Consider the following 27,679-nt stretch of genomic DNA (forward strand, 5'->3'; position numbering starts at 1 on the left):
CACCCGGGGCAGCGCCCGCGCCCCGCGCGGGGAGAGAGGGCGGCCCTGCCCAGCCCCTGCCCTGGGGGCGGAGGGCCGCGGAAGCCTTTGCCTCCTCCCCCGGCCCTGGCAGCCACAGGAGAAGCAGGCGGCGGTCGGAGTAGCGGCTCCGCGGCCCCAGCCCTGCCCCAGTCGCCGCTGCCGCCCTGAGATGCCGCCCGCCGTCCCGCCGCTGCTGCTGCTGCCGCCTCTGCTGCTGCTGGCGGCCGCGCGTCCCGCCGCCCCCCCGCACAGGTACCGCGCTCCTCTGTCCCCGCGCGGCTCCCGCGTCCCCTCCCCTCCCTTCGTCCCCCGCAGTCGCGTTCCCACCGTGCCTCCGTGGGGTGCGCGGGTGTTTCAGTGCCCGTGACTGCATCAAGGCAGGAGCGTTTCCCACGGAACCCGGGACTTCGCGAGAGCAGCCCGGTGCCGGGTAGGCTGTAACCTCTCTCACATAACAGTACAATAGGGTGAGGCATCCCGGTGGCTAAAGCTCGGCAGGGCGTTCGCTCACCCTCGTGTCCCCCGCAGTAGCAGGGGTTCCATACAGCTTTGCCAGGGTTTCTCGCGTGTCCGTGCAGCGTGTCCGGAGCCGGCACCAGCACCTGAGCTGAGCACTGAGCACAGCTGGGCCACAGGGCTCAGCACGGGGTGGGTTGTGCTATTGAGGTACAAAAAAGTACCAGAGACTTCCTTGATTAAAACATATGAATTCAAAGCATAGAAAGGAATGAGAAATAATTTTTATATCAGTGCTATTTTAACTACTATTATATGTACTATAAAAAGTCATTGCTAATGACTTCTTAATAATTAATTTTCTTTATATAATAATTATAATAGCAATTTACAATGATATATCACATTGGCACACCACTGCTCTTAGGAAGTAAAAAAGGAGGGAGAGATGTGCTGACCTAAAATTAAGGCCTAAGTAGTTAATTTTTCCTACACCTAAGTTCACATGTTAGATTGCATATCCTATGTCAATAGTGATTTTATGTAAAAGATTAGAAATATTCCATGTTAGCAATGGCTTTAAATATTTAAGCTGTTGAGACAGTTTGTGCTTCTTATACAAAGAATAAATGAATTTTTTTTCTATTATTTTCAGGCCTACATTTACATGTGGAGGAGTTGTATCTGGAGAGTCAGGGTTTATTGGGAGTGAAGGATTTCCTGGCGTCTACCCACCAAACAGCAAATGTACTTGGAAAATCACCGTAAGAATTTTTAATACCACAAAATCAGTGCTGAAGACAATGAACAGCTATTTGTTGTTAAACAGTGTTTTATGTAGGGTAACATATGTGCAATAATGAACTCAGTAACTCAAAGTAGCTCAACTATCTGGAGCTTTTTAGGGTTGATGTAATATGATAATAGTGGCTGAAACAGAACTGGCCTTGCCTCATATCAGAAGGAAATTTTCATTGACTTCCTTGATGCACCCCTAATTGTTTTAAATTAACTCTCCCCTTCTGTCACTGTGGAAAGCAATAGTGAGTTCTGTCAAAGAAAAGATTTGAGGTGGCGAATATGAAAAGCAAAATTTCTTGGCAAGAAGACATATAAAAAAAGTTTCAATCAAACCCAAAAGAATTCAGGCAGGTTTGCTTGAAGTAGCAGTGTTCTGCCAGCCAGGACATCTGGAGCCTGTCATACAGCAGGCTGACAGCAGTAGGGAAGTGTTGTTACATTTATAAATGACTATGTGAAATGGAACCATGTGGTACAATTGATATTTTGATGCTGAAAAGAGACTGTAGGGCAGAGATATCATATTCATGGACAACATATTCCACGAAACAACTAGGACTAAATACTCCTGTTCTGGATGTCCTTATCCACAGACTCAGAGAAGTGGATGTGAGTGAATGATTACTCTTCCTCACATCTGCACAAATTAAACCCTCTGAAACTGCCCACCAAATTTCCTCTCTTTTTTAGACATGGTTCACCAAGAACTCTTCTGACATTTGGGCCTACAGAAAAAAATAAGAAGGCATAAAAAAATAAGTTAGTCTGTGTGTTGACAGGATCACTAAAGACAACTTCGGCTGAAAGACTGCATCACAGGCTAGGTGTTGGAGGAGAATAGGATGTCACAGGATAATTGTTTCCTGCTACTATAGAGATGCTGACGCAAAGCAGGAGGCATTGATCTGTTTACAATGTTCAGTTTAAAACAACTCTCGTACCAAATGAGTGATGTGCTTTTAATCATTTTATCTGAAAGAACCCAGTGAAGCTGCAGAGTTGCTTTCTGCACCTTTCTGTTGCATTGTTACTGGGGCCTAGTTAGATGTTACCTTTGATCCCTGTCTGACCTCATCCAGAAGAGGATGTGAAACATGGTGCGTGCCCATAAAGTTGCTTCCTTGCTGTCGAGGGGCTGAGGTGACAGCAATCAGCATGGCCCACCTTGCAATCTGAAGAGCAGATGCAAATTGCATTTGGAATCATACACACATGCCTTAAATAAAAGGGAAAATCACACAAAATTAGTTTACCAGTACAACTCATTATTAAATGTTCAAAAGTTCAAAATTGAATCTGCAGGGAGATAATAATTTTGCTTATAACAGCATGACATTTTTACCACTAAAAAGCTAACAAATGGAGGCAGCACTAAAGAAGCAATTACTGAATCATGCCATGTATCTGCCCTTCATATATGGGAGGTAGAGGGAGAAGAGAACAAATTATTGTACTTAGAAAGTCCACACAGAGTGGTTTAATTGCAGACTTTATGTGGCTGTTGCTAACAAGATGCCAGCATCCAGGTGAGCCTGGGCACGGTGAAAAGCATTTCTACAAAGCTGTAGCAGAGCTGTGTCTACACTTGAGCTTTCTTGACAAGGGGAGGAACTTGATGGCTTCTGTCATTTCATGATCACCCTGACTCCCACTTTTCTGCTGTGCTGCCATTTGACTGCCTCCTGCTTATCCTCTGTAGTTTGCCCAAAGCCAGAGATGGGCTGCACAACTGGAGTAGTCCAGGCTTGCTTGTGCCCTCAGCCAATTTAACCCCCGTTTTATTAAAAATGTTGATTAAGCCAAGCTGATTTCTTTTCCCGCATCAACTGTAGAATGCTCTGTGTCTTTTGGGTGTGCAAGAAGGGTGTAGGGAAGGCAAGGACTAATAAACCTGCAAGACTAAGCCTGTACTCTCTTTAAAAAGATCATGGTTTACCAAACTGTGGCAAAGTGGTACACTCAAGGGTCTGGTTAGCCTGAATTTATACAACAAAATCCTTTCACCAAATGTTACTGAAGCTCAGAATAGCTTGCAATAGCACCCAAGTAAGCAAGCCAGTTACACTGCCATGAAGAAATACTCTGTAGTTACTGTTAGTCTTCCTCATTTAGCATCTGGTCTTAGAAAGTGACTAAGACACATTTGCCTGTCCGTTTTAGCCAAGGGCTGTGAACACCTTTCTGAAAACACTCTGCTAATACAGGATCTGACACGTGTGCAAGACTGATAGAGACGTTGATTCCCTTTGTGTCTGGGTCACAAGAAGCGTGAAGCTCTTGTTTTCTCAACTACAGGATCTCATCAGCTACACAAGAAATGCAGAAAGAAGGGCAGAATGAGAGCTAATTCATTCTTTGGAGGAAAACAGGCTTAGAAAACATTACAGGTAATACAGATAAAGCAATGTAGCATTCAGGTGTCATCTGAAATCTTTCCAACTAGTTTGCTGAAGCTGGAAGAGTCTAACTCAATTATGGTTCTGTTATTTCAAGGGACTGGGACTTTTTCAGCTGGCTAAAGAAAACAGCTTCTCTATTCTAAGAGCTCTAAGAAGTGTTCAGCACATGCTTGTGGTTCTATTACAGCCTTGGCAGACTACCCAGCAGCTTTTCACTGGCTTTGCTAAGTCATTTGTACAGCTATTTCCTTTCCTATAGTGATGTATATAGCTTTATCTGAAATATGTCATATACACTTACTTTTAATACTCTGTAATCCTTCTTGGCCATCACCTCACATAAATGTGTCACATAGTCTGAGAATCTGGACTGCTGTCCCATGTTTTTCTGGCAGACTGCTTAGTTCCCATAAAACTCCAACAACTTTATGTGCAACAATAACACTGGAAACTGTCAGAGTTATGTAAGGTTATGTTTTTATATGTTCAGGAGCTGCATTCCAGCAGGTTTACTGACAATAAGCAAAGTTTGAAAAATTTACTTATCAGGGCAGTTGAGAATCTGCCCTGAGGGAGCAGAATATTTTAAACAATTTTTTCTATGTTTTAAGTGTTCATTTTATTATGTCTTTGTAAAATTGCCCTTCCAGTAGAAAACAGGTCTTTACACATTGGTTGTATTGCCAGAAAAGAAAAAGATGAGCAGACTCCAGTGCCCTTGTCAGAGCAAGCTAATACAAATTTTTAAAATTGGAGATGGAGATAGAGAACAAGCAACTAGGCAGAAATCATGGTTCTTCCCAGGATGTAACTCCAAATAACTTCTACATTCATTCTCAGTAGAGACAAATAATACATTTGGCTTGCAGGTAGCTGATGTATTTTTCAATTCTGCTTGGGACTGCTAAGCATACAATCAGCATTTTTGTATTAAACATATATCAAAATATATTCAACCCAATACAGGTTTAAAAGTTAGTCAAAATATATTTGTGAAATCTGGCATTTAAGGGGTTTCCTCCCTTCAAAGTAAATACCATGTAATTTTGATGAAGAGGGCTTTGTATTCAGTCAGAACAACAGGAAAGCAGCATCACTAATGGTATCTGAACTTTGGTTAGCATTATATGAAATATCTGCAATGAATGATAACCAAAAACAATCTCAAGACCTTATTTTGAGATGTGTTGTATATGTGGAATAATCATGCCCTTTTGAAAAGCTTAGTTATCTACACAGATTATTTTAGGGAATTATGCTCTATAAAAACTCCCTCTAAAAATTTATTTAGCCTTCCATAGGAGTAAGGCATCCTTTGCATTAGTTCAGCATCACAATTTTTTGAACCTAAATAAGTGTCCCTTCTTTGTGACTAGGAAAGGCAGACGATGAAGTGCCTCTGTTGTTGAAAAATACCAGCTGGATGGATAAAACAAAAATAAGGCACACCCTGCAGAGGAAGCATCACATCATTTTTCCTTTGACTCCTCCCTCTTTTTTTTTTCTTTTTTTTTTTTTTCTCCTTTTCTTTTAAGAGCTGAATCCCTTCCAGTTCTTCCTCTGAGGTATCCCATCTTACTGCATCAGGCTCAGATGTGGCTCAAAGTAAACAATACTGAGTCATGCTGGCCTTTGCTTGCTCCCCCGTGTTTCTCATGGAACAATATTTTAAATGTCCTGGGACAATCATTGGCAGATTTTAGCACATTAGTTCTCAACATTTAAAGAAGTGAAATGGTAAAAATCAAAGAAAAGTACAGTTATGCAAAGATGCCTGTATTTAGCACAAGATTTCTTGGGAGTAGCTGCAAAGTGGAACAGCTGCTGCCAGAATGTGGAACCACCATTCTCTGCACTTCTAATTGTCATCTACTCAGACCACAAAATTTGAACTGATTTTAACATACTGGAACAAATTTGTTATTTTTGTGAATGATAAATATTTTAATAAGCGAGTCTATTTTTAAAATAACAGTAATAGCAGTAAGTAGTGACTGTAACTAAAGGCCTGCCACATTTCTCTAAATTACTTACCTCCCCAAATTCAGCTAAACCTGAGCAAGGATTATTCTGACAACTAAAACCTGCAGCAGGCTCCAAGTTAAACGTTCATGACCACGTGGCTGAGATTTTCCTACACATTTTTTTACAGACTGTCATGAACAGAAGTCAGTACCTCTATGGGGAACAGTCTTGACCAAGTTCAAATAGACTAAACTGACAGAAGCAGAGATTAAAAGCTGCAACAAAATGTATAGTATAGTATAGTACAGTATAGCCAGTGGTGAAGAGAGGAGAAGGAAGCAGAACACTGCACAGAATGACTGATATCATGAACCAGAAAACCTAAGTAAGACTTGAGTGAATGAATGGCTAGATTCAGTTTGGGGTTTGGCAGCTTTGCCAGTGTCCTCTCCCTCCTGAGCAGGGCTCTGTCCCATGTCCTGTTTCCCTCTGTCCCCATGTGGCGGCAGGAGAGTGGCATGTCCAGGGGCAGGAGTGAGTGCCTTGGGGCTGGTGTGAGTAGAGCAGTGCTGGGTCAGTGCACTCCTGGAACAAAGCTGTCAGTGAGCACCCTCAGCACTACTGAGCACTAACCACTTAGCTGAATCTGATGCAATTCTACAGGGACAGCAAAGACTTTTTTTACCCCAGAACCAGCCACCTCTCACATTTCCACTTCCTTCTTCAAACTCTGGGAGAGAGCAGATATATTCAAAGAAGCAATTCAGGCTGAGAAAATAGGGAAACAACTCATAAGCACTGATAAAACTGTTTAATCTAATATGCTAGAGCAACTTCTGCTCAGCTTTCAAAAACAGGGGAAGGAAAAGGGGAAATATCTTAAAGATGGGCAAGCTTTAGCCAAAGCTGCAAGACACTGTTGTGGAATATGTTGGACAAACTTAATTGTAGGCATGATAATTTATTTTAAAACACAATAACCTTTAAAGGTCACCCCATTTGCATCCTGTCATACCAGTTGTCCAAACTTATGAAAATGACTGTTCCACCCCAAAAGAGCATATGCTATTTTACATACATACTTCTGGAAAAAAGGCTTCTGTCATCTAACTGCCTGAATTTGACTTTATCTAACTAATTTTACTGTCAGCATTTCTGAATTGACTTGTCCAGTCACACAGACTTTTGTAGTACAACTGTAAATATTATTCAGATCTTCTGGCAGGAATACCAAATGCATTTTAGCTCATTTTATGTTAAAATGACCAAGCCTTAATGCTCCTTAGTGATTCAGACCAGAAGACAAGTGAATGCAATAAGAGATTTAGATATGAAAGCAGTGATTCAAGGAATAAATTCAAGATTAGGTGAGTTATTGTGGTTTTGTAGTAGCAGTGATCTGTATCAGCACAGGGACCCTGAATGCATTTTTGCGAACTTTGAACTTAAAAGGAAAATTCTCTGAAACCAGCAGCAGGCACTGCAGTGGAGCTGGTCAGGAAATGTGCACATGGACCCTGGGCAGCTGAGAACAGCTCAAGCAGAAGTCTGTCCTGCTGCAGGATCAGTATCAGCCCTGGACATAAAAGCAGCCACATGAAAGAGTAACCTGAACACAGCTGCAGCACATTTTTCAGTACATCCAGAGCTGCTGCCTCTATCAGTATCTTCTGTGGGTTAAAGCAGTCACTTCCATTTATAGCACTTCCATCTATAATTGACAAGCAATTTTTAACTGTTGAGACTCAATGTTAAAACAGTTTGACAATTTCAAATAGGAACAGTTTAGTTTCAGTTTATTTCAGACCAGTGTTTTAAAATGAGTCACTGTTAAGGAATGAAAAAAAAATCATGAACTCTTAAATAACGTGGCTTAAATATGAACTTAATGCAGATATATTAAGTGTATGTTTAAAGCAGAAAATTATAGTAGTGTCTCAGTAAAGCAGAACAGCTGCAATTATTTTAATAGCTAACCACTCTACCATGATATGGATTGAATGCAGATTATTACACTTGCCTGTCTAGGGTCTCTATACTTCAAAATACTGTTTTCCTTCTTCAGCTCTGTTACACAGCATTAGGTGCTTTATTAGAATAGTTTTCACTTCTCAGTATGCTGATTTTTCTCATAAAAGCTTGTAACTGTATCCCAGGAAATGTTCTCCTCCTTGTAAACTATTATGTTGTCTTAATTTACATCCTTCTGTGTACTCCTGTCTCTTTTGCAATGTCCACAGATGCAGACATGTAACAAGATTTGCCCTATGTTTCCTCAGATGTTTCAGAAAACAAAACTCTCTTCTATATTGAGGACACCCACTAGTGGTTCTTTTGAATTCTCTGTTTATAATTTTATATTGTCTTTCCAAATAGAATTCTTTCACTGCATCCACTCCAGTAACTAAATGTTAGGGTTGTACAGTGTTAGCCATAAAGTTTCCAATTTTATTTATAAATGTAAGATGTATGTCAGTAAATTAAAAAACTCTTTCAAACTATGAAACTTGGTAACATAAATCAGAAAGAGAGGCCATTTCATTTGTTTAAAATTCTAAATTGCTTGTTTCATATTTTTTTCATATTAATCTCATCCTCCTCACCTTGCTTGGTGACAAGGAGCTGCATGGCTGATTCCACACTTTCAACAGAAAATAAGAGAAGCACACCAAGCTGAACTGGTTTATAATTAACTGCATGAGCCTGACCAGCAGGTACCCTCCATCAGAAATAAGATAATGGCAAGAGATGACCAGAGCTTTGTATTAAGGATGGGTCCAAGTTACTTTAAAAACTGCTGTGCCTGGAATATAGTTGACAAAAAGAGCTCATCTGACAGGAGGTGAAGGGTATGAAAACACCTCCAAAACAATGGGATCTGGTAGATATGTGGTCACACTTCCAGATGCATGTCTCCCTCCTTCCCTCTCTCTGCAGGTCCCAGAGGGGAAGGTGGTGGTTCTTTCTTTCCGGTACTTGGACCTGGAAAGCGACAATCTGTGCCGCTATGACTTTGTGGATATATACAGCGGCCACGCCAATGGCCAGCGCATCGGCAGGTTCTGTGGCACTGTGAAGCCAGGTGCCCTGGTATCCAGCAGCAATAAGATGTTGGTGCAGATGACTTCAGATGCTAATACTGCTGGGAGTGGATTCATTGCGAAGTTTTCTGCAGCAGAACCACACGAAAGAGGTAATTAACCATTATGTATGTGCTGAAGACAAATATAACTCGGCTCTATCCAGAGCCACATTAATGCTTAAAAAGATGTGGTGCCAGAGATATTAAGGATTGTGCTATTCAGCATATTTATTAAGTGTAACTGGTTAGCCATCTTAGTTCATCAAGTAGTAAAGAGAAAAGCTGACAAGTCTAAGAGTAGTGGAAGAACTGTACCTAGTAGTAAAGTGGTAATAGCTAGTCATTAAAAGGGCAAATGAAATTCAGTATAGATAAATGTTGCATATAAGGGGAAAACACCCTAACACAAAGTTTTGGAACTCACTGTTTTGGACTCACTGTTTTGGAATGAGATTTTAGGTTTAAAGTAGATAATTTATGAAAACAGTAGTTGAGCATCAATTCAGTGCTTAATAGGTATCAAAAAATAAACCGAAAATTAATAATTTTTAGAAAAGAAAATAAAGACCAAACAATAACAGCAAAACCCACGCCATTATAAATCCATAATGCATGTACATCTTAACTAAAGTGTGCCTTTCTGATGTTCCCATCTGAGAACTGAATATGATGAAATTATCGGAAGGAATCAGAGACAAGTATGATAGAGTTAAAAGAACATCACATACACAAAGATCAACTGCACTGCATGAACTTCTTCATGATGGAAAAGAGAAAGTCAAAGGGACTGTAGGAGAGGGCTTTGAAGTCATGACTGGTGTGGAGGAAGTGACCGAGGACCTCAGTCCATCTCTTTCAATATAAACACAGATGAGCAAGCGGCTGCAAAGGAAAGGAGAGGGTGATTTTTCTCTGTGGCCTGTGAAGCAGTAGAACACTGTACCAGGGGACATTGTGGATTGTCTGTTTCTCCCCTGAATTAAAAACACTTACACAAACATATCAAAGCAAAATTCATCAGGTATTACTAAATATAAAGGCATTGCCTGGTACTTGGGAAGAGTATGGACAGTGAGGTCACAGGGAGGTGGTATTGCCCTAGTTAGTGACTCTTTTTCAAGGCTTTTGCTATTGGTATGATACCCGACCAGATGGGTTGTTGGGCAGAGGCAGTGCAGGTGATGAGTAATTTATCAGGCCTTCCAGTTGTAACCTTGTATTGAATGATACATTAAATAACTGTGACCAGATACAGTTAATTTAACGAGAAGGTTCATAGTAATATTGTAAATAAGGATTACACACCTGATGGAGTTTTCAATTTGGAGCTGAGGGCAGGAGATGGGGAAGAAAAAGACCCCTCTCCATCAAGAACACTCCACAGGCTGCAGTTCCTTTGGGAGTGCCTGTCGGCCCCACCATGGCTGCCTGTGGGCTGCAGGGATGCAGTACCTGCAGTACCTCCAGTACCTGCGGCTTCTCCCCCTCCTCCAGTGTTTGCAGGAACGCTTCTCCGTCTTTGTTTTGCTGCCGTTTATTAGCCGTGTTTTCCCAGAGGTGCTCCCAGCTGGGGCGGAGGGCTCGGCCTGTGGGGCTGTGGCGGAGGCCCCCGAGCCTCCTGCCGCGCCTCAGCGGCGCTCAGGGCCCGCGCTGTGCTGCTTTGCAGGGGACCAGTACTGCGGGGGACGGCTGGAGAAGCCCTCGGGCTCCTTCCACACGCCCAACTGGCCAGAGCGGGACTACCCCGCGGGAGTCACCTGTTCTTGGCACATCGTGGCCCCGAAGAACCAGGTAAGGCGCTGCCGTGGCCCTGCTGGCACAGCTCAGCTTCCAGCGCTCGCAGGGAGCCCCACCTGAGAGCAGGGGCTGCCCGGGCTGGCCCGGGACACTGCGGTGGCACCCGGCCGGCGCAGCGAGCACGGGCACGGCCGCGCTCCGGCCGTCTGCCTTCTGCTCCCCCATCGCCCCGGTGACTCCTGTGCTTCCTCAGCAGGGCCACGCACGGGTACGCCCCGAAATGAAACCCATTTAAGCATCTGTTACTGCTGAGGCTTTTAAGCCAAGGAGGGTTTGAACATTATTTTCTTAATTTAAAAAATGCCATGCAAATGAGGTCAGGGCATGTGATCATCTCAGCACCAAACGTGATGATGACCAATGCTGCATTTAAGTCTAACAATGTTTGAGCATTTTTGGTGTTTCTGCAGTTTACTATTGAGGCACCCAGGTGGAGCTGATTGAATTTAATAAAAGCAGTTTGTTCTATTTCATATTTTGAAGGCTCCGTCACATAACATGCTTGCTTAATTAGCCAGATGCCATGCGAGCATATGTCACCACTTCATTAGGAGCCGAGGAGATGTGACAGCAGACTGAGAGGGCTCTTGTGCCACGCATGGCAAACACAAGTGTGTTCCCTACACTGCAGGGCAAATCTCAATCCTAGCTGCACATTTTTTGGTTGCTGCTGAACCATCTGCTTTGTACCATAGCAGGAGGTCTACAGTTATTGAATGTTTTGGTTGACAAGCATGTTTGGTAGGTTGCTTTTCTTGCCACATTCAGCTTTTAAAATTCATTTACATATAAAGATGACTTTCCTCTTCATCTTCCGCTCATGACTAATCCTTGAAATAAAAAAAGCTGCCCCAGATAAATATATTCTTCTGATCTTTCCTACTTTTGCATTTACCAAGACAGTTCCTCCCTTGAACTGAAGCAGTATGTCAGCTTAGTCTCCTGTATTCCTTTTTAATGTACGTTCCTTGTTTGCTAGATACAGGCCATTTAACAATCCTATAGATAGGCAGTGATTTTTAAACCCTTATCTGTAAACTGCAGATTACTTTGGTTCTTTCCAAATGTCTCTAGATAAGCCTAAGAACTTTTCCTAAGCTCATAGAGAAGATTTGAGAAAGGCCATATCAGCATAAAAATAAGGGCATTATATCCTGTGCCTTTTGATGATTTTATTCCATACATCTACCTGTTTCCAAATATATATTATTCATGTACTGCAACAGTGGTTGTTTGCATGGAAAAAAGGCAGAATTTTGACAGTGCCATTTTCCATTAATTAGTGAATAAGTATCTCTCTTCAAGTGCACAGAAAAAGCTCCCCAGTCTTCCATTTACCAGAATTTAGGTGGTGTTGTTTCTATTTCCCTTTCATAAGCATGTGATCAATAAAACAAGGCACTCTTGTTTTGTTGCTTCAAATACAAACCAATAATTACTTAATTTATTACACAAGATGAAGGAGCTTCTCCTGATCATGAAGAGCTTCTATTCTACTATGAAATACTTATTAGTGCAAAGTGCACTTATTGAACAATAGTGAAGTAGATATTATGGCCTGCTGTTTTGCCTGCTATGGAAAAATTTAGCATTTCTATTCCCAGTTGCATTACTTTCTTGTGATCTTTTTTCATCACAAGCATGTTATTCAGATGGGTATTCCATTTAAAGTGCATTTTTTCATCATGATACTGAGGGTTTGAAACAAGCCTGTTAGTCATCTCTGAAATCACGTCCCCCAAGGTTACTCATACTTGATGGGAAACAAAATTAACAAAATTATTCCTTAAATATCTTAATAGTGCAAAACTATATCCAAGACATCAGGTGATAACAGGCTATCATTACTATGAATGTAGAACATGATAACTTATGCTATGTAAGTAATCAAGTAAAGTACATGCCATATAGTACAAATTACTTTTTCTTTGTACAATCTTAGAAGATTTAATACCATCATTCTTTGAGTCAGATCTTTATAAAGGTTGATCTACAATCAGCATAAATCAGTCGTGTCATTCAAGCTCTATTTGTGCTATTTATGGGAAGATGATTTAAATACTGTTGTGCTTCATCTAAAGAGGCAACATAAATGCATATATTACCTCTGTTTCCATGCAGCAGTTAGGTTGTGTTTCCCTTCCTTGCCACACACGACTGACAGAGTCATTCTGCAGGACTTCATTTCAGATTAGTAGATTACATTTCTGTTTTCTTGTACATTGGGTTTTTTTTTTCCTGAAGTAGAAAATTCCAAACCTAAAAGTCACTGGAGATAATAGCATAAGTACTGCAAAAACCAATATGATACTAGTTCACATTTATACATGTAAAGCCTCAACAATTATGAAAATCTGACATAGAGACACTATTCCTTTCAGTACTTACTTTCTCTTGGGTTTAGTTTTACTATTTGCTAATTTTCTTTCTATCAACATTTCAATTTCTAATGTTTTTAATTCTGCATCAAATATACACAGCATTGGCAACCACAGTGATTTAGGCCCTGCTGTTAATGAAGTCAGTGAAATGCCTCGTATCAACTTTGCCTTTGCTTTTTCTTTAGCATATCTTGAAAGATGCAATGATATTAAAAGCTCCTTTTCTGTTGCTTACACTTGCTGTAGTTATTTTAAGAGCCTTGTAACACCTAACACCTACTAACAACTTTATGAGAAGTTACTTGCATACATTTGAGAAGAAAATGTTTTACAGAATGTTAGAGTCGTATGCTGAAATATTAGTTGGAGAGGTCATGTGGATTAAAATACTTTACAATTAAGTGGATTAAGGAATTTTCCTTTATTGAAAGAAAAATTAAATAGTACTTCATAAGAAGATGTCACTTACTACAATAAGTACTAATAAATTCTGCATGTCAAAACCTAAATGACTTATTTCCATTTTCCCTTTAGCTAATAGAGTTAAAATTTGAGAAGTTTGATGTGGAGAGAGACAACTACTGCAGATATGACTACGTTGCAGTGTTCAATGGTGGGGAAATCAATGATGCTAAAAGAATTGGGAAGTACTGTGGAGACAGTCCACCAGCGTAAGTAACTTCCTTTAGCTGGGAACTTCACTACCACTGTGTGTCATTTTGCTAACAATTCTGTCCAAGGCTTCTAAAAGATTTTAATTTTTAAATTAAATGCAGTGTTTTGTACCTCCAACTGAACATGCAGAAATTGCTTAGTCCCTCTCTAGGTTTCCTCTATTTTCTCTCTCTCTGTGACTAACCCTGGCTCCAGCCCATGCTCTCTGCTGTCCCACAAGCCTCATCAGAACACTGTAACAACACCAGTGCTGGTCCCAATGCTACTGACATTGGTGTGGCACCACTAGTAATCAAAACTAGTATGTTTTGATTATAGATACTGAAGGACAAGGATCCAGCTGAGCTCTCTAGCCCCTTGGCTCATTCCTCACTTTATCTGACTCATCTTCCTCTCAGCCCTTTTTAAAAAGACAGGATACACAGACTGGGTCAGATTTTTCAGATTTGGCCTTGTAGTCCTGGTGCTCAGGAAGCAGAACAAAGCTCTTGGCAGCTGATAATCAGTGCCCTCCTATGTCCACAGGCTGTGTCAATACTGCAGGAAGGAAAGTCTAATCTGGGCAACCACCCTGGCAGCTGCAAATCCAGAGAATTCCAGTTCATCAGCCCCTTACTTTTGGTGATGTCAGACCTGGCCATCAGAGTAAACTTATTTCTGATAATCTGCCAAAGAAAGGGGAAACAATGACAAGTTTTTACTTCAAAGACCTCATTACTAAGAATTTCAAAGTCTTGGGTAATTGATATCCAATCATTGACAAAAAGTGAGCCCACCAAAGTAATAACCCAAAACATTTTATTTTTGCTGGGTTTGTTGAAGAATTGCACAATCCAGTACTTCATGAATTTTCATAGTCCTTCCAATTGTGCAATTTCTTTTTCACTAAACAACACCAAATTTTAAAACACGCCATTTACTTACTTCCCCTGTGTACTGAGGAGTTTTTCAACGTATTTTCCCACTTTCCTAATCTGACCCCTTCCATTTTGTGTAAGTGTAGTTTTCAATGAAGTCACTGGGAAGAATTTAACAATACTCATATTGACATAAACTTCAGGAATCAAGAGTTTTAAGTCATTAATGGAAACCTCAAAACACCTGTGTGTGACATGCCAGCAAAGAATCACATATTTTTCAGTATTAGTCTGGAGTGTTGTTTTTTTTTTGGTTATTTTTTTTTAAGAATGTTATTAATGCTTTTTGGCTTTGACATGTGAAAGAATGGAAATATTTTATTTTGATTTTCTATTTCAGGCCTATTCTGTCTGAGAAAAATGAGTTGCTCATTCAGTTTTTATCTGATTTGAGCTTAACAGCTGACGGTTTTATTGGCCATTATAAATTTAGACCAAAAAAGTTACCCACAACTACAGCTCTGCCTACAACCACAACAGTCCCTGCTACCTCAAGTAAGTCTTACTGGCTCTACCTAATTTCCTATAAAATTAATTATTCCAGGACAAGGAGAGAGTTACAGGAATACAAAATAGAAATTATTTTAAAAATTCAAGTTTTACAGCTTGTTAGTATTTTAAATGTTGAAGGAATTAATTAAAATTAATATACTCAAGGGAGTACTGGAATATACTCAAGGGAGAATGCACTTAACATTATTAAAGGAAATCTATCCAGGCAAGAGTTCAAAAGTAACAAAAGAGTGTAAAAGTAACTTATTCCACCTGAGAGAATTTTCCTGTCTATTCTCAATTTTGGACAGTTAACTAGCACATTCCATAGAGAAATGGAGAAACTAATTTCTGTTGAATAAAAATTTCGGAATATTTTGGGAAATAGTTTTATTTAAAGGAAATATTTCTTCTATACAAGTTGATATGTAATAATCTTATTGTATTTTTCTTCATATAGTTTTTAAGATCAAGCAAAATTCGTATGGAAGCCAACTGAGTCCTCTTCAGGTTCTGTCAAGACCCTGTCAATATGACACTCACCTAGAATAATTTTTCTTTGAAAATATTTAGTGATTTGAACTTACAGAGAAATATGTCTCACTAAAACTAAGTCTCCTTTTGTATTTAACACTAGACTGCATATATGAAAGATCAGAGCTGGATTTCTCTGAAGGTGTTGCCAAAAACACCTCATTACTAAGATATTGAAGGGATAAATTCTTAGAATTTCTGTAACCTGAATGTGAGGCATTTCAGATACAATTATAGCAGAAAACCAAATTATTTATGATGTTTTTGCAAGACATAACCTGATTTGTACTTAAAACACATCACAAATCAGGGCAGCAATGGCTTGTCAGCAGGAAACCAAGAAGCTGCAGCACTTTAATCCTGCTAATGAAGGTATTCAAAATAGGTGAAAATAAGCATTAAAAAAATGAAATCATAGTGACCTGTAAATCATTCTGATGTGACTCTAACAATAAATAATTCAGCTCTTCTTCACTCTAAAGCACTTGTTAGCGACGTTGTTGTTTGAAACACTTGGTCTCAAGTAACCCAGGCTGTCAGTAACCCTGTTCAGGGTTTTGCACAGGCAAGAGAGGTGAAATTTACCAATTAACTCCAAATCAATTTTCTTTACAGCATCAATGTTAGAAAATAAAAACATGCAGATTCATCTGAGAAAGGACAACAGAACCAAAGTGTTCAAAAGACAGTCAGGCAGACGGAAATAAGAAGTCCTTTCAAGGTGTGATCAGTTTTGCACAGTGTAGGCATTTCTGATCTTCAAAACAAACCAAAGCAAACCAAACCTCCACAGTTCAGTTACATTTCTGAGCAACCATTTGTATTCAGAAGTGTCCAGTTCAAAGAGACTGGTCCTATTATCTTGCAAATCAGATCTGTTTAAACTTGCATAGAACTCCAGGCATGAATAAAATATTAAACTTTAGTAGGCTCTTTCAAGAATTACGTCAGTCTTTATGTAACATACAAATATTAGTACTTGCAGAAATAAATAAATGCTATAAATATATTTGTAAAAGTAGCGAAGATTAATGCAATACCTGTGCTGAGGTATTTGACTTCCTTATATCATTGGATAAAGTCATGCATTTTCCTGTCAGTGTGCCTACATGTCAAGTGGTAGGCAACTAAACTTTTATTTCAGTTCTTCTCCAGTTCATGTTTTGCTAAAGTACCTTACAAACAATAGACAGCCTCTGCTGGCAAGTCATAGCAAAGTTGGTCACCAACCAAAATTTATTAAACTGAAAAAAAAAGAAAGAAAAAATTGCCCTAAAACGACCAAACAAGACTATTTTGTAATGCATAATATCAGTTTTAAATTTAGACAAATAAGAGTACCTCAAATTTTTGGCAGCTACCATGCTGGCATGCAGCTGGGACTGATCTACCTGCTGGATTTCCTAACCTCCTACTATGGACACTAACTTGAAAGACTCAAGGATCATTAAATTCTATATTTTTGGTGTGCTGTGAAATAGCACACCAAAAATAAGAAGCATTTGCCAGACCTGTACCATTGACATAGTAACTTGTTCTTTAAAACACTTTTCCTTGTGGGAGCCATTTAACTTTCTAAAGACTCAAATACCAAGAAGACTGGAGAAAAAAAAGGAACAAACCAGCCCAAAATAAATTAAAAACTATGAAGCCTAAGCTTTAAACTTTGGATTTGAAAGGAAACAATGAGCGGTGCAGATCTTCTCACAGTCATAGCCATTGCATTAAAGGCAAAGTAATTTTAATATCATTTAGTTCATCCTTAGAAACTTAGAAAATTATTCAATTAAAGAGAAGTACAAGAATAAAAGTATAAAGTACTGATTGAAAGTTAGTGATAAGTTATTTTTCAAAAATATAGGCTGAATAAAACTTTTGCAAAATGCTCCATTCTGAAGTAAAAAACTACAAAGGTACTTGTCATAACTGATTTAATTTTTCTTGGAAATTAAGGTTATGTAGGGATTTGTGGTTTGGTTTTTTTTTAAATCTGTCAGTGTCACCTCCATGTTTCCAATACCTATGTCACTAATTCCAAACAAATTTGAAAAGAACATAAAAACCTTAAAGTACTGCATCCCAAGATGTTACATGGAATGATGTACAGAGACTGTGAACATCCACCCAAGTAAGAAAAAGATGCCAAGTGTATTCAGTTATTTATAAACAAAGCATTCAATTTCAGAAAGGAAATGTCAATCCCTAATGTTAAATCCATATTTCAAACATTGTGTTTCAAACTGTCATGAAGAAAAACTGTGCAACACTACCTGACATGAAGATGTGTGAAAAATTTGGGAAAAAAGGGTCAGGAATTTGAACTCTGATCCTTTCATCACAGTGCAGTAATTTCCAATAAAAGGCCACCCCCTCCCTGGGAAGTGTTACAGTAACATCGTGCTGTGGTACTCCAGGTGTTCTGCTAGGGTATATGGCAACAGCAGTGACAGACTTCAGATGCCACACGACTCTTGAGTAACCTGCCATTCTCTCAGGCTGCTAGAACAGACACAGCTGAGACACCTGAAAAGACAGTGACTGGAGGTGACAGCAGAGAAAAGGAATATTGTTACTGTGGTGCTCATCCCCTGAAATGCCAGGTCTGGTTCATGCATACATCAGGATTATTCCTCTTTCTTCTTTTTTTTTGAACACAGTGCTTTTCATTTGTATCAAATGATTAATTTCAATTTCATTTTTACTCTTCAAAAAGCTTTGAAACCTACAGTTGCCCTGTGCCAGCAGAAGTGTAAAAGGAGTGGAACTCTGGAAAGCAATTATTGTTCAAGCAACTTTGGTAAGGAAACAAAGTTTCTTTTTAATTATCCATTCTCTACTGTGTTTTTAGATGCAAGGAAATTTTCCCAGATGTAGTTCTGGGTTTCCATTAATATATAGGCTAATATTTTTACACAAACTTATGTATGTATCTGATATTAGTATCTGTGTTTCACTCAGTACATTCTTGGAGATATTCTGAAATAGGCACTGCACAGATATCTGAGACAAACATACCTTCTCAATCTGAGAAGCAAATGACAATGTAAGACAACCCCAGGATGCATTGATTCAGTTGCTGTATTGTCATCTCCATTTTCTGTAACCAGCCAATACATGTTATGCTGCACCTGCTGACTGTTCCACAATACAGTGTATAAACTTCCAAAAATTTTTGAAAAGAAATTAGAAGGGATAGAAGCTTCCAAGCACTGCTGTCTGTACACAGACAAATCAATCAGGAAAAATGGTGTCTGCTGTGTATTAGCATGGCACTGGCACTGCTGATCTATTCAGTTATGTGTCAGGGTATTTCCCCGTATTAATACTGCAATCTTTTTTTGATCCCCTATAACATGCCTGGCAATTTGATGGGAAAACTCCCTGCCACCACCCTTTTTTCATTTTAAGCTGACTCTTTTCTTACTGTATTGCTAATCCCGTGAGATTTGAGGAGATCTGAGGGACCTGAGGGCAGCTTTTCCCGATGGTGCCCGAGCAGCAGGGGAGGCTGTGGCTGTACCCTGAGGCAGGGTGGACTCAGGGAGCCCCTCCCAGCCCTGACCACCGGCCCCTTCCAACCTGCAGCCCCACAGGCTGGTCCAACACAAGAGAAACAGGTAGGGGGAAAACCCAATCCATAAATGGTCTCCTCTTACTGACCACACCTCAGCTCTTGTGGCTCATGGTAAATGATAACACATAAAGCTTGGTTTTTCCCTCTAGCATCACAATAATAAATCACATTCTTCTTTTCCATCTTCTGTCAAATACTTGACATTTTTCAGTCTTTTCTGTGACACGAGTGAGAGTAAAAATACTTTATATGCTACTGTGAATGGAAGCATATCCTAAGGTAGGAATAGGAAGTCTGTTGTTCATAGAATATTATTTACTTGAAGTTTATTTGCAGAATTCATTATTTTAGAAAATAATAACTATTTCTCCTTCATAATGCATTTAATTTTATTGTTCCTAGAATTATAGCTGCAATACCCAGCACTTTAACATCCACAGTTCTCTCTTGATTGAGTTGGAACAGTCTATTTAATTAAAAGCTCTGCATTAGAGGAAGATAATGTAAAAATTTACAAAATCCCAAAATGTGGATTATGCAGTTTAGTAAAATAAATCTGGCTGTACCTACTTGGTAATTGAGGATCGAATTTATCCTAGGGTAGAATATCTGATGTAAAAAGATGACCTGAGAAGAAACCAAATTGTTAATACCAATTACCATTTCCTTTGGATAAATAAAGTTGGCTTACCAGTTAATTTAGTCATCCTAGGGAAAATAAAGTATCTTGATTTTCCTACTGAGAGGTCTTTGGGAGATATGTTGGTAACTAGAGATCTGTAACTACATTCAGCTGAAATAAGGAAGTTTGTATCAGGCCTCAGGTTGATCAAAATCTAGTTCTTAGGGCATTAGCTATTCCCTGCTACTCATCTGGGAGTGTCAGAGAACTGGGAATTCAGATTTTGGCTAGAGGAGTTTCAATTCAACTTCTCCACAATTTGAAAATAATTCATTAAAAGTAGTATCAAATTGAACAGTTTAACTGAAATCAGAGAACTGGGCTTGCAGGAGACTGACACATTGTAGAACAGTTTCATATTTGGTGCCACCAAAATTTGACAGTAGTGAGTTAGCTATTAGCAGTAATACTCATATTTTTAGTTAAGTGTTCCCAGTACTGTTTGTTTCCTTATTAAGCACTAATATACTTAATAAGTTTTTATGATGCCTCAAAATTTATGTATAAAAATAATAAAAATGTACCAAATATATCAAATGTCTTTTCTTCTAGTAATAACTGGAACTGTAATCACAACAGTAACACGGGCTGGCAGTCTGCATGCAACAATATCCATCATTAATGTATATAAGGAGGGAAATTTAGCAATCCAACAAGCTGGCAAGAATATGAGTGCAAAGATTCTTGTTGTGTGTAAGCAGTGTCCTCTCATCAGGAGAGGTAAGTACACAGTAATAACTGCTTTGTGTGTTTATAAAAGATAACAGTTATGAAAACTACTATTTGAAATATGGAACACAAAAATCAATAAAATTACCATGGTTTTTTTCTATAATCAGCAGTTAGTATTAAAATAAATTTAAAATAACCAGGGGTTTATTGCATTTTTCTGTTTTACTGGAAAAAGATTAGGCTCACGTAGATCACAGGAGTTTGAAAAACTTTTTTCTTTAAAAGCCACGTGATGCAAGATAAAATCTGATTTTCAGCTTCATATCTCAGATGAAGCTGAGATAGATTTTGTGTTTACATGTATGTATTTTGGAGCTAGTTTTTATATACAGTTGTTTATAAGAGAAAGACAACAGCCTGCTAAACCTAGAAGATCACATTTCTCACAGGAAATGGCAGAAATCAAGTTCCACTGTTGTGTAGCTCCTGCATGTTTTTACAGCTTCACAGAAATACTCATAGTATTAAGCCCAGTTTATATCTGCAGACAGCCAGTACTGCTAAAAGGTACCTTAAATAATTATTATACAGAGACCAACCAACATAAATTCCAGTTAATTTTGGTAAAGGTGTTAAAAGAAATACTGAGAACATTTTTTATTGAAGTAACTAAGTAAAAATAAAACTGTTTTTAGCTTTGCTCATAAGTAAACAGGTAGAACATGAGAACATAAACAGAGTCATAGCAGGAAACAGTCAATTTAATAAGCATCAAAAAACCCCTGATATCATTCCAGATATTACCAGTGCTTAAGTGTATTAACTCAAAGTGGGCAGTAACAAAGTGAACAATTATGATGAGAAGTTAGGTTTTGCCTTTAGTTATCTGAAAATTACACATAATAATTATTATTATGTGTATAATAGACATAATAATATGAAGCAAACTGTCTCCTTTTAGGCAGACTTCTGGCTCCAAACAACACACTTCTGTTTCTCATCTTAAATCTCAAGGAATCATTTAAGAGCCATTACCTAATATCTGAAGTTTTCTGTTTCTATCCCTGTGATACCATTCCTTCCAGCCCAAGACCTTGCAAATCCTCAGCCCTTCTAAGGCATAAAAATACACAGATCCAATTGAATTGTCCAAAGCCAGGTCTTACGACTCATTAAGTCCACCTTGCCTGAATGCTTCTGTATGTATCTAGAAAATATTTACATCTCTGCTGAGGGAAAGGGAATGAAGATTTAAGAGCATTATTCCTTAAGGGCATTAACCTACAAGCTGAAAAATGTGAAAATATTCAAAATTTATGAGACATATTCTACCCTGGGTGACAGTGGTTAGGTTATCTGGTGTTGATGGGCACTTCTAGTGCCTCTCATATTCCACAGTCTACGTTCAAAGACTATCCCCTATATATTTAATTATGTAGTAGACACTTAGCTGTGTATCTGCTTGATTTTTACATAACTCTAGTTTGTGTTGTAACAAGCACGGCCAAGATGGGTAAGGGAGTAAATGTTGCAGGTAGGAAGGAAAAAATGTTGGAAGGCATTGGTAACAAACAGTGAAATGAACAGAAACCACAGGTAAAGAACTATACTTACCAAATGATGTCCCAGATTTCTGTCATGTAATCTCATTCTCTCCTTTCTAGGTTTAAACTACATCATCATGGGCCAGGTAGAAGAAGATGGTAGAGGCAAAGTCTTTCCCAACAGCTTTGTCATGAGTTTTAAGACTAAGAACTCAAAGATCCTAAATGCCTTGAAAAACAAAACATGTCAAAATTGAACTCTGCAGCTGTGTTCTATCATCTGTCTTGAAAAATCATTTTAACTTAGCATAAGTCACGGAAACACAACTGACTGCCAACAGTATGACCACGCTGACCCTTCCTTCCCTCCTGTCCACATAAGCACACCTGGCACAAAGTGAAATCCATTTCATGTACAAGATGAGAACAGACCCTCCTAAGGCTGAAAGCCGAAGATTTGCAGCACAGCTATCTGATCTCAAACATACAAATTCCAATTACTTGGAAGATGTTAATTTATAACTGTCCAATTTTTTAAGGAGTTTTGTACGTAAAATAAGAATTCTAAGTGCAATATTTATAGCAACTCAATTCAACTTAGCTTTTTCTTTAAAGCTGTTTTATTACATGGATTTCTGCATTATTATCAGTGCTTAATAAAATATTTTAAGATTAAATCATCCACCAACTAGTTATTAATTATTTATAAAGTGGGGCAGCTAAATATAGAAACTGTTTTTTGATCATTTACGTGCTTTTGATGGTTTGGGCCTTGCACATTGTAACTGACACTACCCTTCCTTGCTGATTAAGGGTCTGATTTTCCTTACATGGAAGTCAGTGAATCATTGATCAGAACAGGAGCTCTTCAAAGAATTAGACAGCTGTAAAAGAGTACCACACTTTTTTTCCATTGATGACTATCTACTTAGTAAATGTCACTGTTAAGTTCTGTAAGGTGCTGAGGTAGAGGAAGGTTTAGGGGTGGTAAGTGCAAATAGAATCTAAGATCCCTTTAAGCATTTGTTTTCCTTGTATATAAATACAGACCAGAGTTCTTTGGATAATCTGTGACCATGGGCAGGAAACTAACGCAATAAAACAGTCCCTACTGGAAGTACCCATTGCTTATTCCAGCAGGGGAGTGCAGATTGCCATTCCCTTCACTGATGGATTCTCACACGTAATGCAGCTCTCGGCAGCACAACAGCCTCTCTTCCAAAGACTTTATGGGTAGCTGGGCTGGGGACAAAAGGATCAGAGGGGGGCACAGAGGTACAGAGAGGCTCTGCTGGCAGCTGACATCCAACAACTCAATGCTGCAGCCACACTTGAAATATCGCGTTGCCCGACTGACCAAACCAAACAGCATTTCTCTGTGGAACCAACAGCAACATTTTGCAAAGAAGATGTAGTTTTGTAATTTTAAAACTTTTAAATTGGAATTTTAATTTTCCAGCATTAATTCCTGTGCAGACTAAGGGATTTTATGCACAGCGCTCTGCATTTCTTGGCAGCAGCCTGGGGAAAAGCAATGTGGAAATCATGCTCGGAGCTGTCTTGACTACAACAATCTATTTTTATTTATGATGACATGCCCATCTGTCACGCAGGTTTTTTCAGTGAGGCAAGAAAGGACTGGCAGCTTACTCATCATCTGCCAAATGGAAGGTTGGGAGAGCTCCTGCCTGCTCTTCTCAATGCTCCCTTTACACCAGTTCCTTTCCCAAATCAATGCACTGGTAGCGGTAGGCCTGAAACAGGGAACAGAGGAACATGGAGCAGTGCCAGTTTTCTCAAGTAAGAGTTGGTTACAAAATACAGGTAACAACTGTTACAAGTTTTTAAACCCACTTTGTAGTGACTGTAAACTTAAAAAATTTGAAATCCAACTTGTAACCAAACAGAATCAAAATTATCTAATCACGATTTCTGAAATCTTCTGAAAGTAAGCTGACTTTCAATGATCAGTGATTTTGACCTTCCTGCTCCAAATGCATGCATAAAAATTTTCATCTCCATTTTTCATTTATCAAGGCAAAGTTAGCTACAAGACAAAACGGACATTAATATGAAAGGGAAGAAAAAACCTTTTCCAGTTTTCTAAAAAATTCTTAGTCCTTTCACGACTTGCAGAAAACTTTGCACAAGGAAACTGAGTCCTACAGCCAAGTAAACCCCAGTTTTCCCAGATTTTTTTTACATGTAAAATTTTGTTTCTGTGCCTGTCTAGAACTACTCTGTGAGTGTGCATAAGGGAGACCTTGGAACAGCCCGTATTAAGCTGTCAAATGAGAAAGCAATAGCATATTTACACACGTGAACTAGAAAAATCTAAATTATGAGAAAAAATTGAGTACAGAGCACTTGGTACTGATTAGTATCCACAAAGCTTGGAAGAGCACAGCAGCTTTCAAATAAAACAGAGATGTATAATGTGATATAACTGAGATATGGCAGAGAACAAACTTTTTTCTACCTCTCTCATTCTGCAGGTTTCTATTTCAGTGACAAGTAAAGACTCCTGAACTCCCAATCCAAAACCCCCGAGAGCCTTGAAGTGCAACAGTTCTTCCTAAGGCCATCTACACTGTGGCAGAACACAGCACCAAAGACACTGACCAAGCTAGCTCTGATGGACTCTGCTCAATGCACAAAAAGCACTCAGAAATAGCTCCATTAGCTCCTTCATTGACTGTCAACACCCGCAGGGTCCCAGAACTAACCATGAGGTGCCAAAGAGCTGATGGTGCATCTAGGATCCAACCCAGCTGGTCTGGAACCAGCACCACTTCATGGCACTGCACGAAGCCATTTCACTGAACCAAACAGGGTGGGTCCAGAAGGAAAAAGGCAGTAACACATTAATACCAGCTACCTTCCTTAAAGCTATTACCTCAACATGACAAAAAAAATACTTTCAGTGTGGTAACTGATATAACGTGTTTGCAATATGACAAATATTAATACAACTGTATTTTTCAAAGAGCTTTTATTTGCTTCCTTTCTTGAATATACATAACATACACAGCACATAGTTTTTATGTTGGTGCATTATTCAAACATGAGATCTCAGTTCAAATACAAAACTCAGAGATCCTCTTTGCTTTGAACCAGGAGGTTAACTTCCTATTCCCAGGAACAGCCAACATAGATCAGTATCCCTCTATACTCAAACACTTCTGAAAGCAGAGTATTAAAACCTAGCTCAGAAATACATAATTTCATAGTATGGAAAATATATTACCTTTACTTTTACAAGAAAGAGTTTTATAAGAATTCCTTCAAAAAAGTAAACATTCATGTAAGCCCCAACTCTGTCAATCTCCCAAAATCAACTGTAGTCAAAGACCACAATGGCTACCTGCGCCTTCTGGACACACAACCATTTCAGAAGAGCACCATCATAACAGTAAAACTGTCAATCAATACTTTAGCTGTCATAAATATACTTAATTTGTAATTAAAAATACAGGAATCTCACATTTCTCAGTTACAGTTTGTCAGCTTGAATTATATATAAGCATATAAAGCCATATAGGACTCTCTAGCACAGAAAATCCACAAAGCCCTTACTGTCCATTGTAAGCAAAGTCAGATAACCTATTTTCAGAAAACACATTATACCTGACATAAAAAAAAAAAAAAGGTCTAGCTTGGCAACAATTCCGGTAAAAAAACAGGGAAAAAGAAAACGAAATTTAAAAGTAGGATGTGTAAAACCTGTGCCAAGCAGACCTTTCTAAAGTACATCTCTCCAATGACAAGACTCAATGACCTCACAGAAAGAAGAGCAGAATGGTGTACAAGAATTGTTCAGCACTGCAAACAATAGCACTCATGTGCTTCACCTCATTTTCATGAAATCACAGGTTTTAGTAATTCACATAATTTATCTAGATTTTAAAAACCCAAGATACTAAACATTAAATGTTCACAGATTGATTTTTAAATTCTGTTCCCAATCCTAACATTGAGGCACTGCTGAAAAATCCAAGCAGGGTTTGATTGTCTTACATATAACTATAAACATTCAAGAAATGGTTGGTCTATTCTGTGTTCAAAATGTCAATGTTCCCACAAATGTGAAAAGTCTTGATGATTTGCTTTTCTGTATTCTAGAAATGTTAGTTTACAGTCAGTGTTATCATACAAAACTAGAACTGCCTCTTTCAGAGCCATACAGTCTTCACTTGCACTGTAACCTACAGTCATACATCATTTCCAACCGTGCTGGAAATTTTCTATTATTCTTTATCTGACTTTTCTATTAAAAATAAACAGGCTGGATTTTCATTTTAAAAAGCCTATCTTCTCCCACAACTTGAAAAACAAGTATCAAAAAAGAACAAACGGCAAAAATAGAAGAAAGAAACACGTTGTGCTAGTTATGAAGCTCTAACACCTGACAGCCACAGACTGAGGAACATTTAAAAAACTCCTATATACAAATTTTATATACAACATCAAGATTAAGAGGTTAAGAAAATTAGTGTATCTGTTTTTGCATTCATTTTGACCACTTGGGCACCGAGCTGCAACTCACGCAAATGCATTTTCAAATGTATTTTTGTGCAATAATCTTGCCTATATGATCTGGCAACAGAATTAGGTCAACAATTTCTCCTATGGGTATTTAAAAGCACACACCTTTTGTTTCAAAGTTAGGTCTTAGTTTCGTGGATAAAACATAGCATACTTGGAAGTTCGAAAGCCGAGCAGGTCTCTCATTTCGTTCCGGAATTTCGACAAGTCCTGCCGCAGCTCATTGAGGTTTTCCACAGTGGCCTGATCCGTACTCTGCATCTTCTGTCTCATGGAAGTCAGGTAACGGTGGACTAAGCAACACATCACCTTTTGGTAATTCTCATCTCTCTTCTGCTTCAGATTTCTCCATTCCTTTAAACAAATATAACATATTTACCATGGAAGTGATTTTTGAGCCCTAAAGCCTGTATACAATTCTACAGAGAAGAAACATGAACAAAATAACAAAGCTATTTTTAAAATACATCCTGATGTACACAAATATACACCGCATATAAATTGCCCACAAAATCCAAATTAAATTAGCTGCTGTATCAACAAAACTGAAAATTTTTATCTACCTGGCTTGGTAATTGTTCTGTAAGCAATCAAGAGTTTCATAACCCCGAACGTCTCTCAGTGCAAATTCCATAAAATGCTTGAATTTGTTTACTTAGTGCTATTTTCATCAGCAAGAAGATGCAAAATTAGTATGCAAAATTGCAGGGTACAAAAAATGTTTATAAAATAAACAAACAAAAAATCCCTTCCCTAACAATGAGAGGCTTCAGTGATCTTTTTTGGTTATTTATTCTGACACTTCTGTAATATGTTTAAAACAAATTACCTCCTCCAAAAAATATTCTAACCTCACCATTTTTGAGATTAGCACATACTTCCTTGAGGTTTCTGTGTGTTTTCATTCAATCAAAGCATTTTTTTTTCAGACTATTTCTGGGGGAATTGGGAGTTGCAGAGAAGTGGATTGAAATTTCCAAACCAGAAAGTTAATAAAACCTTACATAAGTAGAAATAAGTAACACTTATTTATCTTGGATGCAACACCCATTATTCCACAGTTCCTATTTCTCTTAGTAGCATTGACTTTCTGAGAGGCAGCTTCATGCAGCAATCTGTTTTCATTTCAGCAAGCAGCACCT

The 27,679-nt window shown here is 38.6% G+C and overlaps 2 protein-coding genes across 4 annotated transcripts in view; one reads left to right on the forward strand and one right to left on the reverse strand.

Annotated features, from left to right (window-relative positions):
• Positions 1-22,664, forward strand: PCOLCE2 (procollagen C-endopeptidase enhancer 2). Its single transcript, XM_041414509.1, has 9 exons — positions 1-273; positions 1,133-1,241; positions 8,580-8,835; positions 10,391-10,515; positions 13,437-13,573; positions 14,835-14,989; positions 18,234-18,317; positions 20,329-20,496; positions 22,113-22,664. The coding sequence occupies exons 1-9, from the start codon at positions 191-193 to the stop codon at positions 22,247-22,249; spliced, it is 1,254 nt and encodes a 417-aa protein (XP_041270443.1). The 5' UTR covers positions 1-190; the 3' UTR covers positions 22,250-22,664.
• The window catches only part of TRPC1 (transient receptor potential cation channel subfamily C member 1), a 21,040-nt gene continuing 15,446 nt past the window's right edge, over positions 22,086-27,679 (reverse strand). Inside the window, exons 13-15 of one of the 3 annotated variants that reach the window (XR_005953392.1) lie at positions 26,643-26,891; positions 23,643-23,746; positions 22,086-22,221 (exon numbers count right to left, since the gene is read on the reverse strand). Coding sequence is in view for 2 of the 3 variants with exons in the window: in XM_041414507.1 (XP_041270441.1) it covers positions 26,664-26,891 (228 nt within the window). In the remaining variant the exon portion in view is untranslated. Of the gene's footprint in view, positions 22,222-23,642; positions 23,747-24,969; positions 26,892-27,679 lie in introns of those variants that run through there. The other 2 variants (XM_041414507.1, XM_041414506.1) reach the window with 2 other exon arrangements.

Source organism: Onychostruthus taczanowskii, unplaced genomic scaffold, assembly GCF_017590055.1.
Source record: "Onychostruthus taczanowskii isolate IOZ18803 unplaced genomic scaffold, ASM1759005v1 scaffold45, whole genome shotgun sequence".
NCBI classification, from domain to species: Eukaryota; Metazoa; Chordata; class Aves; order Passeriformes; family Passeridae; genus Onychostruthus; species Onychostruthus taczanowskii.